At 40.3% G+C, this 18078-nt stretch overlaps 1 protein-coding gene across 7 annotated transcripts in view; it reads left to right on the forward strand.

The window, feature by feature from the left end:
* The first annotated feature begins 1512 nt into the window (after positions 1–1512).
* The window catches only part of TPX2 (TPX2 microtubule nucleation factor), a 55052-nt gene continuing 38486 nt past the window's right edge, over positions 1513–18078 (forward strand). For 2 of the 7 annotated variants that reach the window (XM_039237683.1, XM_039237689.1), the window contains exons 1-3: positions 1513–1584; positions 4390–4518; positions 16709–16880. In XM_039237683.1, the coding sequence (XP_039093614.1) occupies positions 16775–16880 (106 nt within the window). In that variant the 5' untranslated portion in view covers positions 1513–1584; positions 4390–4518; positions 16709–16774. Of the gene's footprint in view, positions 1585–2153; positions 2170–4389; positions 4519–16708; positions 16881–18078 lie in introns of those variants that run through there. The other 5 variants (XM_039237686.1, XM_039237684.1, XM_039237685.1 and 2 more) reach the window with 5 other exon arrangements.

Genomic DNA, 18078 nt, shown 5'->3' on the forward strand with positions numbered 1-18078 from the left:
CCCAATGATTTTGAAGCAAAATAATCGGGTCATTTCACCCTTACCCTTTCTATATGTATCCCTAAAAATAAGGAGTACAAAAACAAAACCACCCTTGCAATTTATGTTTTGAAGAAAGGACATTTTTGTCCAGTAGAGTTTTCCTGCCTGGATTCTGCCAATTGTAACCCCATGGAGTCAAACAACCATACTTTAAAAATTACTATAATTTAAAAATACGTTAATATTCATGAGAGCTAGTATGGCAATCCCCCTCCCATTAATTTTCAAAATTCAGATGCCACTTCCTGTGCTTTCCTATTCTACATGAATTTTAGAATCAACTTGACAAGTTCCGTGACAGAAATGTTTTATATTGGGAATTTCATTGGAATTGGCTTGAACCCTTCATAAGGAAAATTAGCAGCTTTACAATATTGGATCTCCCCATCCACTAACAAAGCATATAACTTTTACCTATTTTTATAGTAATTCAACCAAGTTTTAGAGGTTGTAATTTTCAGATAAAGATCTTAGGCTTATTTTCTTAAGTGTTGTAGGTTTTTAAAAAAATTTTTTTTAATGTTTTATTTATTTCTGAGAGAGAGAAGCAGCGTGAGCAAGGACGGTCAGAGCAAGAGGGAGACACAGAATCCGAGGCAGGCTCCAGGCTCTGAACTAGCTGTCAGCACAGAGCCCGATGTGGCGCTCGAACCCACGAACCGTGAGATCATGACCTGAGCTGAAGTCGGACGCTTAACCGACTAAGCCACCCAAGCGCCTCATTAAATGCTGTAGTTTTTATTACAGCGATCTTTCCTCCCTCGCCGCTGCTATTATTTTCTAACGGATGATTGATGATGTTTAGGACCAGACTTCCTTAATTCAAATTCCACCTCCTCCATTTATTGATTTTAGACACATTCAACTTCTCCGAGCCTTTGTCTTCTCTTTTGTAATAACAGGATGACAAAGCAAGGGACGTAAATGGAATTAAAAGGGAAGGACCAAGCAATCATCAACCGCGGGTTTAAGCCAGTAACATCAGGTCACCAGTTTAATAAAGACTTTGAAAGACTCCTTCTCTCCTTGTCAGAGAAGCTGAGGGAGAGCCTATGTGGTATACAGGGGACTCTATGTTAGAACCAAGAGAATTTCTATGAACATTCAAGGCACCATGCGCTACTATAGGGAGAATATTAAATAGTTTTCTTCGGTTAAAGTTTTGGGGAGGTCCAGGTGAGCGCTGTTCCGTTACCTGAAGCGACTCCTCCTCTCCTCAGTTGGTACCACCTCTCCCGAACAATTTGGAGTCGAGCATTCTGGGCTTTGTAGTAATTCCCTTTTTAGAGTTGTTCCACAGGACTCACGCAATTGCTCGAGACTACATTTCCCAGGAGCCTCCCGGGCCGGTTGTTTGCTTGTTCCTCATAGTGACTTCCGGCGTCCCTGCGCTCCTCTGGGCCAATCGGGAGGCTAGGACTGCCCATTCCTGGCGCTCTGATTGGTGCATTCGACTAGAGAGCCTGGGTTCAAATTTTCAACGGTACTGAATGAGTCCCGCGGCGGGTGTTCCGGGCGCTCGGTTGTCAGAGCCGAGGTGAGGTGAGCTTTGGGGAGAAATGGGGAGCGGCTGTGGGTGCGGAGAGGCTTTCTCCCCGATTCTCGAACGGCTGGAGCTCGCTTCTAAGCCCGTAGTGCGGCCCGCGCCTCTTGGCTCGGGCTTTTGAGGCGGTGGTGGTGTGTGTGGACGCCGCCTTGGCCAGGCCGAGAGGGAGCTGGTCCTCGGACCACCACTCTTTTGGGGTCAGGATTTTCCCGTGAAGTGTGTCCGGACCGAGGCCGGCGGGCTATGTCTGGAGGTAGAGACGGAGGCCGGCCGTGGGAAATAGGAGGGTTGGTAGGCTAATAACGGTAACGACCATTGTTACCACGAAGGGATGAAATAAGCATTCACTGGGCTAAGCACTCTGCGTGTGTTTTCTCACTTAATTTTCGCACCAAGCCAATGAAGCAGCTGTTCTTAACCCCACTTTATAGAGGAGGAAACTGAGGCCCACAGTGTAGATTTCAAGAAATGGGTGAAACAATAGCCCCGCCCTCGAGAGTGTGGCTTTGGTGGAGGGAAACAGATGGCGTCGCAGGCAACTACATTTAAAATCTATTGTGTAAGAAGGAAAGGAAGGAAAGGTAATCATATGATGTGAAGATATAATTGCGGGGCAGTTTAATTCCAATTGGAGTTGTCTTTCTGTTTGAGATTTAAAATTACTCCTGTTTTATCTGTATCTCCTTAGCCCTCCCCCTATGTAACGAACAACTAGGTATTCTTTCTAATGCTCTGTCCTAGAACATTTATAGATTGGAGGGAAAAGTGCGAGCCAGACTATAATATGGAAGGATTGTTTTGCCCCCTCTCCGGGTTTTTTTTGATGTATGGTTTCTTTGTCTCTCACACAGTTTTCCAGTAGTTAAGTACCCAGGACTTTCCACTATCAGTACTGCTTAGGACCAGACAGCGCCCAGGGCTCTGCTGATTTTGCCCTGAGGGCATGGCTTTATGTACTCCTGGGTTCATTCCGTTTTACCTTGTCTTGACATCCTGTGGCCTTGCTTTGTATTTTCTCACTCATCGGATGTCGGAATTTGAACTATTTACTGTAATAAGGATATTCTTCTGTTGTGTCTCAGTGTGTCATATCCCCTGTCCAGCTACCCCTAGATCAGCCTCTGTTGTTTGGAGGAGCCCTGTTGGGTGTGGTGTATTAGCTCAGTATTAATTGACTTTTGAGGGTGAACTGTGTGCTGAGATCTGCGTTGGGTACTGTGAGTATTCAGATGTATGATGTTCTCATGGGTTTTCTGGGATGCGTGAAGACAAAAGACTTCTTCAGACCAACAAGTGACAATCTGAACGAGACATGACCGAATGGGAGTCCTCTAGCGTCATGTAGGCGCCCTGGCTGTGTAGAGGTGAGGGAGATTAGCGAGGTTTAAGACAGGCCAGGTGTGTCTTTGTGGAGCAGGGGGGACACAGACTGGCTCTTCATACACCAAATGTGGTTAGTCAAGAACTAGAACGGCCGTGGTGCACAGAAGTTGACCACTTAGTATCTGTTGTGTTGGATCGGCAGGAAGGCATTAATTACCTAAATTGACTACAAAACTGCAGGTATGAAAAACTGGATGACTTCAACTAGGTTGGTCAATTTGTTTAAACTTTAAAATTATTTAAATAATGCTTAAGTCTTCGTATTCCAAGCTTAATTGCAAATGCAGGATAAATTAACTTTATTAAGCTTTCTCCAGGAGACAAGATTATGTGGGAAAGTCCTTTGGTTTTTGTTGTGGTGCCAGGAGATGTTGAATTCTTCTGTGTCCCCTAATGTATTTTTATCCTTCAGCCTTTCCTGGGTCTTTCCCCTAATCCTTTTTGAGTTGCTGGGGAAGGAGGAAGAGGAGAGACCTAAATTCCCTATGGCAAACTGAATTGTCTTTGCGATGAGTAAAGTTAGGAAACAGAATTGACTACTGGGAGACTGAACAGCCCCTACAATTCTGTGAATAGATCTATATTTGAGACAGAGACATAGAGATCAAAGGTTTAAGGTACTTGATGCAAAAAGTATAGATAACTGGGAGGGGTTCTGCGCTTGCTTGTTTGCTTAGAGAAACTTGATTGGGGAGCAATTAAAGATTAGTGAGAAAGGAGCTTACTTTGGAAGTGCATAAAAATATAATTTCCACTTTTTTAAAGAGAAAAAGGTAGTAAAAGTTTTTTTATTTCCCATATTATAAGTGTGCCTACTATTTGTCCTGACGTTTGAATAGAATGGCAGCGCACCCTATGACCCCTTGGTGTCAGTGTTCCTAAATTGCAAGATATGGAAAGGTAGTTTTAAATGTCAAAGACACCATGAGATAGCAAATGTATACTAAAAAAATTTAAGCTGAAGTGACAGGTAAGAAGTTTGGCATTTGGGGGCGCCTGGATGGCCCAGTCGGTTGAGCATCCGACTTCAGTTCAGGTCATCATCTCACAGTTCGTGAGTTCGAGCCCCACATTGGGCTCTGTGCTGACAGCTCAGAGTCTGGAGCCTGTTTCAGATTCTGTGTCTCCCTCTTTCTCTACCCCTCCCCTGCTCACACTCTGTCGCTCTCTCTCAAAAATAAACAAACATTAAAAAATTTTTTTAAGTAGAAAGAAAGAAAGAAAGAAAGAAAGAAAGAAAAGAAAGTAAGTTTGTCATTTGGGGTAGATTTATGCTATTTAGACCTTAGCTCTCAGAAGCACTCTTTGGTTTGAGAGTGGCTGGTTATCCCTAGTGTTACGCAGTCCTTTCCTATTCTCTGTTAACCATCTTTACTATAGAGAACATGAAACTGTTATGTCACCTTTGTTTCTTCCAGGTTCTCAATAACAAGGACTTGCTAGACTTCAGGATTTCAGAGGAGAGGTGAAAGAGTGTATTGCAACTCAAGTCTGTAGGCAGGTGGACTGACTGATGGATTAAACCACAAGTAAAGCTGAGTCTACAAGTGAGTTAAATTTAAAATAAACGAGTAAGAAGAACATTAATATATTAGCATCAAAAGTGTTTACCTTTGGGGGTGTCTGGGTGGCTCAGTGTTTAAGCATCTGACTTCAGCTCAGGTCATGATCTCATAGTTCTTGCCCCGCGTTAGGCTCTGTGTTGACAGCTTAGAGCCTGGAGCCTGCTTCGGATTCTGTGTCTCCATCCCTCTCTGCCTCTCTCCCACTTATGTTCTGTCTCTCTACAAAAACAAATACTAAAAAAAATATTTTTTTAAAGTGTTTAACTTTAGGGGTGTCTGGGTGGCTTGGTTAAGTGTCTGATTTTGGCTGCACTCATGATCTCATGGTTCATGGCTTCGAGCCCTATGTCGAGCTCTGTGCTGACAGCTGAGAGCCTGGAGCCTGCTTCAGATTCTGTCTTCCCCTCTCTCTCTGCCCCTCCCTTGCTCAGTCTCTCTCTCAAAAATGAATAAACATTTAAAAAAAAATGTTTAATGTATCTTAAAAAGTAATATATTTTGGGAAAAATTGTTTTTTCTAAGTTTATAAGTTTATTTTGAGAGAACAAGTGCAAGTTAGGGAGGGGTAGAAAGAAGAAAGAGGGAGAGAGAGAATCCCAGGCAGGCTTCCACACTGTCAGTGCAGAGCCCCACCCAGGACTTGAGCCCACAAACCATGAGATCACGATCTGAGCTGAAATCTAAGAATCGGATGCTTAACTGACTGAGCCACCCAGGCACCCCAGAAAGTTTATTTAATATGGAAAAGCAAAAGAAGTAAATGTCATTCACTATCCTACCTCTCAGATAAACTATTGCTAACATTTTGATAGATTTCTTTACAGTTTTTTTTCTGTGCCTATATTTGGTTTTAAAAAATCATACATTAAAACTTTAATTATTTTTTTCTTTCTTTAAAAAAAAATTTTTTTTTAATGTTTTATTTATTTCTAGGAGAGAGAGAGGCAGTGTGAACAGGGGAGGATCAGAGAGAAGGGGAGTCACAGACTCTGAAACAGGCTCCAGGCTCTGAGCCGGCAGTCAGCACAGAGCCCGATGCGGGACTCGAACCCACGAACCGCGAGATCATGACCTAAGCGAAAGTCGGACGCTTAACCGACTAAGCCACCCAGGCGCCCCGATTATTTTTTTTTTTTCAATTTAATTAGGCTATGAACATTTTTTCATGTCAAAAATTTGCTACAACATAACTTTAATGGCTATGTGGTAGTCCATTAGATGGTTCTACCATTGTATTTTATACAGTGAAATCATTGGTCAAAAGAATGCATATTTTCAAGCCTTTGGTACATAATACCAAATTGCCTCATAGGAAAATTGTGCTGATATACTTTCTCACTTAGTGGTGTATATTCACACAGGCACAGATTTATATTTTTAAAATATGTAATAAAACATTCACATGGTACACAAATAAAAATAATATAATAAGATTTATAGTTAAAAATCTTCTGTCACCGTCTGCCTCACTTCCTGGCATCTAGTAGGTAATCACTTTTTGAGGTTCTTGGGTACATGTGCATCTGCATCCCAAGAAGGATACCCTTTGAAGGATGTAAATCTTTACAAGACTGAGTGATTGAGATTTGACTAGGATTGTAACCCCTTGCAGCCCCACTGTCAACCCTTACAAACTCTTTCAGCTTCTAGCTGTTGGAACAGCAGAATACTTGGATATTCTACAAAGATTTCCTTTTAGTATTCTATAGAGATCTGTGTTATTATTTGGCCTGAAGGTAAATGGCATCATTGATTTCTATCCAGGTCCTATTAGTTGTAGGAGAGTGGATTAGGGTTTATAGAGTTCAATGGATAAATGAAATAAAGCAGAACTGAGTTTGTAATCCATAACTCATAAGTTTGGGAGACAGATGATAAAAAAATATGTTTGCTTGAGGTTTCTGGACAGTGATGAATTACAACAAGTGTCCATGTGTCCTGTGCTGACTTCTGAGTGCTTGGACAGTGAGGGATTGTCATTGGATTTTAAATTGACCCAATTTTGGAAGCTTCGTGGATCTGTTTCTGTAAACAGATCCAATTTCAGCGTAGAAGTTAGCAAACATAAATGTGGAAACACAAAGTCCATTAACTTCCTTCAGACTTAGTGACTTTGATTAACAGTTAAAATTGCATGCTGGATTATGTTGCCATTTACTGACTCCTGCTAATCCCTTACGTACAAAAAAAAATGTAGGTAAGATGAAAATAACTCAACTCTATTTAACTTGCGGTACTGTAACAGGATCCCTTTTCCCTTGTGAAAGTAGGAGAGGGTGTCCCTGGAGGAATGGCACCATTTGGGATGGGACCATTTACTAATTTACTCACTACACTTCTAATGAAGTCTTGACTTACTATGTTTACTATGTTACCAGTTGTTTAAGTCATGATTTTTCTTCCAATAGCAAATGGTTAAGATGCAGCTCCCAAACTGGATAGTGAAGTGCTTGAGAGCATCTGTCACACCAAAGTCTTTGTTTTGTCTAGGAGCTGCTGGTCCACCGTTTCAGCTTTCCTTAGAACTTACCCTTTTGCAGTTTTCCCCCACCTCCCCTGAACCTGTGCTTTTTGGTTTATAGAGCTTGTCAAGGCTAGTTATTTTTGGTTTGAGTGAAGAGGGACAGGACATGATCGAGGTTAATTTCAGGCGAATGTGGAAACAAATGACTTTGCTTCTTTTGCCATCTTCCTCAGTTGTGTGCTTTCCGCTCATTTGTTTGCCTTTTCATTTATCTCTTCCCTTAAAAAGAGTCAGTGCTCGGGGTGCCTGGGTGGCTCAGTCGGTTAAGCATCTGACTTCAGCTCAGGTCACGATCTCACAGTTGGTAGGTTCGAGCCCTGCATCAGGCTCTGTGCTGAACGTGTGCTTGCAACCTGGAGCCTGCTTTGGATTCTATGTCTTCTCTCTCTGCCCCTCCCCTGCTCACGCTGTGTCTCACCCTGTCTCTCAAAAATAAATAAATGTAAAAAAAAAATTAAGAAAAAGTCAGTACTCATCCTTAACTTGTACAACTCTGTAGGTCTGTCTGTATTTTGTTATCTTGTTGTTGCTGTTGTTTGTGCATTTCTTCTTTTTTTTTAGTTTTGATTTGAGTATAGTTGACACAGCATGCTACATCAGTTTCAGGTGTACGACATAGTGATTCAGCATCTCTGTAGGTTATGCTGTGCTCATGACTTTCACCAGGGACCCTTCTCTGACCCTCCTGTTCCCCTTCTCTGCACTTCATAGTAGTGCCTTTGGTTTTTCCTCTGTTAGATCAAGGATCACTCTGTATCACAATTGGCTATATTCTCCACTCAGATGTGAGTTTCTTTCTCTCTCTCTTTTTTTTTTTTAATTTCTGAGAGAGAGAGAGACAGCGGGAGCAGGGGAGGGTCAGAGAGAGAGAGAGATACAGAATCTGAAACAGGCTCCAGGCTCTGAGCTAGCTGTCAGCACAGAGCCTGTTGTGGGCCCCAACCCATGAACCGTAAGATCATGACCTGAGCCGAAGTTGGACACTTAACCGACTGAGCCACCCAGGTGCCCCTTAAATGTGAGTTTCTTAAAGGAAGAGATTATATATATGCTTTTAGTCTTTGTTTTTTGGGGAAAAAAATGAGCTCTATGATATGATGATGGCACTTAATAGGCGGTTCTAAAAGGAAGCTAAGTAGTTTATAATATTGGAGAGGCGTTGTAGGATTATCGGTGTGAAAGAGCTGTTTCTTCACTCAGACTGTTTCTACTTTTGCAGGAGTATAGAGCTGTGGTGGATTCAGATGATTTTGAAATGTGAAGCTGACTCTCCTCTTCCTTGGCAGTCTGATTTGTTTGGGAGATTGTGGTTGACGCATGTGCCTTTTTTCTTCCTTTCTTTTTTTTTTTTTTCTTCAGTGAGACCTGTTGACAGAAATTCAATCTTGATAAAGGGGTGCAGGAAGGCATCCAGTTCCCATCATGCCTGGGTCTCTCTCATTTAAACAGTTGGCCCAGGCCTTGGCCCATTCCATTCCCCACTAGGCCTGTGCTTTTTAATTTTTGAAGGTTTCACATCTTAATTTAATTACTTGTGGGAGAAGCAGTGTGGTGAAACCGATATAACGGAGTAGTTACTCTTGGTTTTGTTCATGTATTTGTGCTATCACCTTTTATTGAAGGCTGTCAGACTTCTCAATGGATTTTTTTTTAAATTTATTTATCTTGACAGAGAGCGCGCATGCACAAATGGGAGGGGCAGAGAGAGAGGAAGAGAGGAAATCCTAAGCAGGCTTCCCCTGTTGTGGGATTCATGTGGGTCTCAGCTTGATCTGAAATGAGATCATGAGTTGGATGGTTAACCGATTGAGCCACCCAGGTACCCCAAAAAGCTTTTTAAAAAAGTGGTCATGTTAGGGGCGCCTGGGTGGCTTAGTCGGTTAAGCGTCCGACTTTCGCTTAGGTCATGATCTCGCGGTTCGTGGGTTCAAGCCCCGCGTCGGGCTCTGTGTTGACTGCCGGCTCGGAGCCTGGAGCCTGTTTCAGTCTGTGACTCCCTCTCACTCTGACCCTCCCCTGCTCACGCTGTCTCTCTCTCTCTCTCTCTCCTAGAAATAAATAAAACATAAAAAAAAAAAAAAATTTTANCTCTCTCTGACCCTCCCCTGCTCACGCTGTCTCTCTCTCTCTCTCTCTCCTAGAAATAAATAAAACATAAAAAAAAAAAAAAATTTTAAAAAAGTGGTCATGTTAGAAAACCAATATTTTGGTTTAAAAATTTCACCTAAATAAAGATTAGGCATATTTAGGTTTGAGCCCCTTGCCTTTTGACCCCCATCAATCAAATGCACTCCTAGACCTCAGAAAGCATTCTTCTGATGTTTAAATACTCTCTTCATGGTCTCTTTTACTCTATAATATCCGCTGAGAGGTTCAGACTAACTTCCATCTTATAAACAGAAAAAACTTTATATGCAAGAGTACAAACTAATAAAAGAGAAATTAAGAGGTGGTGATTTACTTTATGGGATGATTTAGCTCAGAGCTTTCCCAGTGTATGTATGTATGCATTTTATTTATTTATAATTTTTTTAATGTTTATTTTTGAGAGCGGGAGAGTGGACAAGCACACAGGCAGGGGAAGGGCAGAGAGAGGGAGAGACACAGGATCCAAAGCAGGCTTCAGGCTCTGAGTTGTCAGCATTGAGCCTGACATTGGCCATGAACCCATGAACGACAAGATCATGACCTGAGCCAAAGTCAGACAATTAACCAACTGAGCCACCCAGACCGCTGCCCCCCGCCCCCCAGTGTATTTAGGATAGGGTTATCAAGGATGCTTAGTTTTGTGGGAAGCAAAGTTAATTTTTACATTTGACTGCAGGTTAGTATGATTTGGTTATCTACCTCATCTTTGAAGGAATATTTATAGGAAACACTTGTACATGATAGTGACCTGAGATTTGGAATCCCACAGACCTGGTCTTAAAAATTAACACTGCTACGTACTAGTTGGTGATCTTGGAGCAGCTTAATTACTATGGACCTGTTTCCTTTTTTGTAAAATGGTGATGAGGATATCTACCTTGCACATTGTTAATGCACTTAAATGAGATGGCTTTTTAAATTTTAAAAATGTGTTTATTTTTAAAATTTTATTAAAAAGTTTTTTTTTAACGTTTTATTTATTTCTGAGAGAGAGGGACAGCGTGAGCAGGGGAGGGTCAGAGAGAGAGGGGGAGACACAGAATCTGAAGCAGGCTCCAGGCTCCGAGCAGTCAGCGCAGAGCCCGATGCAGGGCTCGAATTCACAAACCATGAGATCATGACCTGAGCCGAAGTCAGCCGCCCAACCGACTGAGCCACCCAAACGCCCCTAAAATTTTATTTATTTAAGTAATCTATACACCCCCTGTAGGGCTCGAATTCATGACCCTGAGATCAAAAGTCATGTGTTCCTCCTCCTAAGCCAGCCAGGTGCCCCAAATGAGATGATTTATGTAAAGTGCCTAGTGAAGTGGTTGGCCTGTAGTAAACAGTATTTGGAAGTTATTATCTATAACTGGTTTTATCCTTTGTTCCTTGACATTTCACACTGATCTACATAAATCTCTATTTTTTAAAATAAACATGAAAGGACATAAATAAATAAAAATATGTACTCACGCACACACACACACAAAGAGGCACCTGTCTGGCTCAATTGGTAGAGCACAAAACTCTTGATCTTGGGTTCGTGAGTTCAAGTCCCACATTGGGCATAGAGATTACTGGAAAAAAAATTAATAGGAGAGGTAGTGGATAAGGACACATCCTTTAGGGCCTACTTGAATTCATATGCTGGCTCTGCTATTTCTTAGCTGTGTGATCATGAACAAATAGTAAATCTTTCCTTGCCTCATCTATAAAATGAAGATAATAACAGTATCTACTTCACAGGATTTTTGTGAGGATTTACTGAGTTAATACATGTAAAACATTGCCAGGAGTATCTGGCATGTTATAAGTACTCAGTAATTAATAGCTATTATTATTTTAAGTTTATTTTGAGAGGGGGGGAGGCATGAGCAATAGAGGGAGAGAGAAAGAGAGAGAGACAGAATCAATCTTACTTAAGTAGGCTCCATTCTCAGTCCAGGGCCTAGACACGGCTTGATCCCATGACTGAGATCATGACCTGAGCTGAAATCAAGAGTCAGATGCTCAATGGACTGAGCTTCTCAGGTGCCCCATTAGCTATTATTTTTAACATTTTTTTTCAAGCTTGTATACTTAAAAAAAATTTTTTTAAACAGAGCACGAGCAGGGAGGGGCAGAGAGAGAGAGAGACAATCCGAAGCAGCTCCAGGCTCTGAGCTGTCAGCACAGTGCTCCTGACACTGGGCTTGAACTCGTGAACCTCAAGATAATGCATGACCTGAGTCGAAGTTGGAAGCTTAACCGACTGAGCCACCCAGGTGTCCCACAAGTTTATATATAATTTTTATTAAGTCAACACCCAAGAGCATTTTGTTTTTATAAAGAAACATTAAAAAAATAATGTGTAACATTTGGGTAAGTGAAGTTAGTGGCCAATTTCAAACTGTGTAAATGGGAAACTTCATTTCTAGAAATCAATAGATTTAACAATTATTGCTGGATTGCCAAAAGTACTTAAAAACACCAATTTGGGGGAAATAAATACTATGTATCCAGTTCTTTAAACTGAAAAGATACTCCTTTATATAATAAAACATTTAAAGAGTTCATGTAGTGAGAAGTCTTCCCCTGACCCAGAACTCCTAGCTCTCTTCCCAGACCCAAATGCTGTTAACACTTCTGTGTCTCCTTCTAGAATGGTCTATGTATGTATAAAAGTATACATGAGTATATATATTACCCCTTTCCTTCTTTTTAACATGAATGGGAGTATGCACTTCTACATTTTACTTTTCTCACCTAATGTAGGCCCTTGGAACTCATTGCGTACATATTATCACATATGCACAGTTACCTAATATTAAAGTTCCTTAATATGTTATTTTACGATTGTGCCATAGTTTATTCAACCAGTCTTCTATTGGTGGCATTTTTGTTTTTAGTTTTTTGGCTTTTATCAAAAATGCTATAGTGCGCTTTCTTATACTTAAACATGCATAAGTTCATATCTGTAAGATAAAGCTTTACATCTGGCAAGAGCTATCAAAAAGAAACATGCAGTTGCCCTCCAACGAGGGTAGGCATGTAGCTCCATAATTAATAAAAGAAAAAAGAATGTGAAGGGTTAAATTTGAATACTTTCCAGGTGGTTTTCAGTGGCATGCTTTGGTGGAATCATGATTTTTAGGAAGCTAAGTGGGGTTGTTGCATATTACATTCCTGCCTCTTCCCTCCCCCGGCTTTAGTTGTCTTCATTACATTCCTGCCTGGGAAGTGTTCCCAGTGACCTGGGTTAGGCATTAAGATCATGGGAATCCAAGATTTTCCCATGTCTTCCAGCATGTTTGTTCACAAGAACAGGAAAACTTCCTTGTAGCAGGGGAATTTTAACCACTGTCAGTCACTTGGGAATCATTCGGTGAGAGTCCTTTGAATACAGATGGTCAAGGAGAGGAGAGGCAGTGATAATATCTTAACAGTAGTGCATTTTATAGTACTCGAGATGCCTTTTCATGTTTATGGGAAGGAAGTAGACAGAAAGATACAGTGATTTGCCTGTTGTCCTATACATCTAGTAAATGCCAGAGACAGGTCTAGAATTCTGAACTTCTGGGTTTGTTGGGATTGTTTTGGGCTATAAGTGGCAGAAAAATGTGACTATAATGGCTTATTCAAAAAGAGTATCATCTGGAGGTTGATGGTTGCTGATATTTGCTCAATGGTCAGTAGCTCAGCAATGTCAGGGCCAGTGTTACTTTTTTGGCCGTCCCCTTGTGTGCGTGATAGCTGCTATATCTCAACCATTACATTTGCCTTTAAGGCAAGAAGAAGGGTTGAAGGGAAAGGGCGAGAACAAGGGCTGTGGCTGTATCAGGAAAGTAAGTTTTCCTGTGAATCCCCCAGCAGATGCCTACTTCCGTTCTCATTGGCCAGAACTGTTCATGGCTCCACTAAACTTAAAAGGTGGTGATCAGGGTGGTGACTTCTGTTACAGTGTACTTCCTACTATTTTGATGCTGTTCAGTGAAACATATTTAGTCAGTTTGACTTAAATGATATTAATTTCTAATTCTCTGTATATTTAGAGTTTATACTATATAATTTAAATATTGTATACTATCTTATTTTTTGAGTGTGCCAGAACCTTAGCTCCTATCTAGATTTTAAATTCCTTTGTGTTTAAGACTAGATCTTCTACCTTTTTAAAAAAAATATTTATATATATTTTTAGTGTTTACTTTTTAAATGTTTTTATTTATTTCTGAAAGAGAGAGAGAGACAGCGTGAGCAGGGAAGGGTCAGAGAGAGAGGGAGATACAGAATCTGAAACAGGCTCCAGGCTATGAGCTAGCTGTCAGCACAGAGCCCGACGCAGGGCTCGAACCCATGAACCAAGAGATCATGACCTGAGCCAAAGTCAGATGCTTAACTGACTGAGCCACCCATGCGCCCCAGTGTTTGTTTATTTTTGACAGAGAGACATAGTGCAGGCAGGGGAGGGGCAGAGAGAAGGAGACACAGAATCCAAAGCAGGCTCCAGGCTCCGAGCTGTCAGCACAGAGCCCAACGCGGGGCTCGAATGCACAGACTGTGAGATCACGACCTGTGGTGAAGTCCAACGCTCCACAACTGTGCCACCCACGTGCCCCTAGATCTTCTACTTTTTGTATGAGACATAGCCTCAATCTTGAGTATTAATGAGAAAGGAGCTCCAGTATCAGGAAGCCCACATCTTAAGGTCCCTAGTGAGTTCATAGTAAGAGTGGACTGCTAACAAGCAACTTATTGAGTTAAATTGAATAATTAAAGTAGAGAAAAGTAAAAACTTTAGAATGAGAATAATAAAGACTCCTCTATTGAGGGCAAGAGACTATGGAGAATGGATTTACTTGGAATGCAGTACTGTTTTCTACGCAAATAGAGGCCGTAACTATGTTAATATGTTTCTTTAATTCATAGGGTGAGAGGGCAGAACGATGTGGGAAGAACATTGTATTGAAGTTAGGAGCTCAGCTCTAGATCTAATTCTGACTTTACGTAACTGTGATATTAGGCAAGCCATTCTCCAGCTTCCTCTTCTAGAACAGGAATAATAATTGCTGCTTTACAGGATTGTTGGAGAGTATATGCAATAGTATGTATTTACTACTTCATGGTACCTGGCCATGAGTACCTGGCCAGAAGTATCTTTGGTAACTTTTTACTATGATCGTTAGTATTGTGTTGATCTTGGAAGAGCCTTTTTTTGCTGTAATTAATACTTATCTATAAAATGCAAAAGATAGGTATTATTTAAGATTCCTCCTGATTCCAAAATAATCACATTTCTACAGTAAGTACCTCAAGTGGAGCATTGTTACAAAGGTATCTGTGGAGTTCTGGCTGCACTGAGTTCATAGGAGAGACCATGGTGTATGGATTGATGTCACTATGTCAGCCAAATAATTATTAGAACAAAAGTTTGTTGGGCACTCAAGTACCTTCTGAATTACCCCCAGTGCACTGAAATAAGCTAATGAAATACTGGCCAAACCACTGAGCAATGAAGTTGGGTATAACTAATCTCATGATTTATTTTAGAATATAGGTATAGTTGTATAATATAAAGACAATGAGTGCTGAGGGTTATTAGTGCCCAGAATTGGTGACAGTTTGGGGAACTGGCATATCTCCTTGGTAAATGTAAGTGGATATTGATCTTTTGAGGACCAGTTTCACAGTTTGTATCAAGAGCCAGCAATTCCATTTTTAAGAATTTATCTTAAGGATATAGTTAAGGATGTGTACAGAAATTGAACTAAAGGATATTCTTCTACTAATATCTTTAAAGTGAAAATATTGGAAAATGCCTAAATAGGGGATAAGTAAATTATGATATTGCCATCAGTTGATGAAATATTTATATATATTGACATGGAAAATGCTGATAATATGTGAAGCAGATTTCAAATATATGTAAGTATGTATAGAAAAAATGAGAGAGACAGACAAACTGGAATAGTGTGGTATTGTAGATTATTATTTTTTATAAGAGCTTTTTTGTAATTAATTTCTTTCACGAACATGAATTTTTATAATAAAGGCTTAAAGAAAGGTACTTAATTTAATAAATGTATATGCAAGTGATTACTGGTATCTACTTCTCTTCCAAGATACAGAATACTTTTTAAGTACATGCTGTTCCCTGGATGAAGACAAATGGCTCATTGGGTTTCATAGGGAAATTATTTGCCAGTGAGTGTGTCCTTCAGACTGTTTTTCAGACTACTTCCAGATACTTTCTTAACCATAAATGGCTAGAGTGGGGCTGACTTTAAGCCTACACAGGTTTCTATGGGACAGTGTAGAACTTTGTATACGAGTAGGGATGGGCCCATATCTTTGACTTGTTCCTTTGACCTAATTTTCATGTTTTGCCTTTTTATCTATTTTTTTAAAATTTATTTTTAGCAATCTCTATACCCAATGTAGGGCTCAAACCTACAGCCCTGAGATCAAGAGTGGCATGCTCTAATGACTGAGCCAGCCAGATGCCTCCTCTTATGTATTTTTCTTTTAATTTTTTAATGTTTATTTTTGAGACAGAGACAGAGTGTGAGTGGGGGAGTTGCAGAGAGAAAGGGAGACAGAATCTGAAGCAGGCTGCAGGCTTTGAGCTGTCAGCACAGAGCCTGACTCAGGGCTCAAACTCACAAACCTAAGCTGAAGTCGGATGCTTAACTGACTGAGCTACCCAGGAGCCTATGAAAATATTTCTAAGGAAATATTTACAGGAAAACCTGTAGTTGGCAAAATGTATTAAGCTTTTACTAGGTATAAGACAACTGTTCTAAGTACCTTGATGGATGAGTCCTTGTCTTCAGGAATTTACAGTCTGCTAGGAGAGACATTTGCATAGTTAACTAATATAAAATTGAATGGTAAACAAAGCACTATGGGCCTTGGAGAGGCAACAGTTAGTATGATAGATGGAAATTGGGAAAGAGTTTGTAGAGAATTGAATTGGACTTTGAATGATGAGTAAGATTTTAGTTAGTAGGTGTAAAATTTAATGCCGTATTTTAGAAATGGGGTTATTTGGGGCAGAGAGAGAGTAGTAAATTGGATGTGGGAGAGGCTAGAAATGAGAAAATGGTAGGTTGAGGGAAAATAAAATAATGAATCTAAAACACCTAGTACAGTGCTTGCCTGGCATGTTGTAGGTACTCATCAAACTTCACCTCTTTCTAATTCCAACATATTTATCTTCAGGAGTATCTTTGAGTTACCAAAAAAGAAAAGTTAACTTTGGGGCACCTGGCTGGCTTAGTCGGTAGAGCGTGAAACTCTTGGTTTTGGAGTTGTGAGTTTGAGCCTTATGTTGAGTGTAGAGATTACCTTAAAAAAAAAAATCTTTAAAAAAGAAAAAGAAAAATTAAATTTTAGTTTTTAGTTTGGTTTGAAAAATAACGCATCTTGTCTAGGTCATTTTCAGAATTGCAAATGCGATAGTAAAATCAAAGTAATTGCTGTGGAATCAGTACCTTAGATCAAGGCACAACCAAGTTTCTTACCCATTTCTTTCATTAGAAGGAGATCTGTTGAGAAGAGTGAATACTGGGAAAAACTTGCTCTTCTGTGTCAAGGAAGGGGACAATGTCACAAGTTAAAACATCTTATTCCTATGATGCTCCCATGGACTTCATCAATTTTACCTCTTTGGATGATGAGGAAGATACCCAAAACATAGATTCTTGGTTTGGTAAGTATCTGCTTTCTTTGGCCATTTTAAGGGTTTGTGGCTCACTTTGTTCCGAGTACCTTTAAAAAAAAAATAGTAGGAATTGCAAGAAAATACCTAAAATATACATTTTTTTCTACACCAAGATACTTTATTATCTATGATACAATAGAAATAATTGAAATGCCCAGTGCTTTAGGAGGGAGCTATCAGTGTTATTTTGCAGTTAGGAATAGTAAATATTTAAGCTTTAGTGATATATGGAAAAATCCAGATGAAACAAAGTTGAGTGAAACTCTGAGACTCGCAGCATGTCTACAGTGATAGTAGCCACATAAAAACTTGCTCTACTTTCACTGGGCACAGAATCTAGTATTAGAGTTAGGATACTGACATTGGTACAATCCACCCATCTTACTTAGATTTCCCCAGTTTCATTTGTATTCATATTCATTTCTGTAGTAAGTTCTTTGCAGTTTCATCACTTCTGTAGGTTTGTGTATCTACTCCCACTGTCAAGGCATCGAGCAGTTCTAACATCATAGGCATTCTTGTGTTGCCTTTTTTTTTTTTTTTAATTTTTTTTTTTTTTTTTTTAATTTCTAGGAGAGAGAGAGAGACAGCGTGAGCAGGGGAGGGTCAGAGAGAGAGGGAGTCACAGACTGAAACAGGCTCCAGGCTCTGAGCTGGCAGTCAGCACAGAGCTCGACGCGGGGCTCGAACCCACGAACCGCGAGATCATGACCCAAGCGAAAGTCGGACGCTTAACCGACTAAGCCACCCAGGCGCCCCTTGTGTTGCTTTTTTATAACTACAGTTACCTCCCTTTTGCTTCCCCTCACCAATTCCTTTTTAGCTGGAGGGATTATGCTACTCAGAACTCAATTCCCAAACAAATGGGATTGCCTGATGTTGAGTCCTATGATTTGACACAAACCCTGACACCGGGCCAATAATAAATAAGGATGTGGTTGTGTTTTTATATTACTTTGGAATAATATGGGGAGACAAGTGATATTTTAGGCTAGTAGTTGCTAGGGTCCCTTTATTTTATTCTCTCTCATATACTTATCCTCTGTATAAAAAAAAATGTGATGGGAGAATAAATGAGTCCTCTGCAGCTGTACTTATCGCCTACAATGCAGTGTCCCAATGTGGTGGCACATACCCTTCTCTCGCAAAAGGCCTTTAATGGTGTCCATTGGAGGAAGGGTTTGTT

The sequence above is a fragment of the Hyaena hyaena genome, unplaced genomic scaffold, assembly GCF_003009895.1.
Source record: "Hyaena hyaena isolate Hyena2069 unplaced genomic scaffold, ASM300989v1 scaffold_131, whole genome shotgun sequence".
Classification (NCBI taxonomy): domain Eukaryota; kingdom Metazoa; phylum Chordata; class Mammalia; order Carnivora; family Hyaenidae; genus Hyaena; species Hyaena hyaena.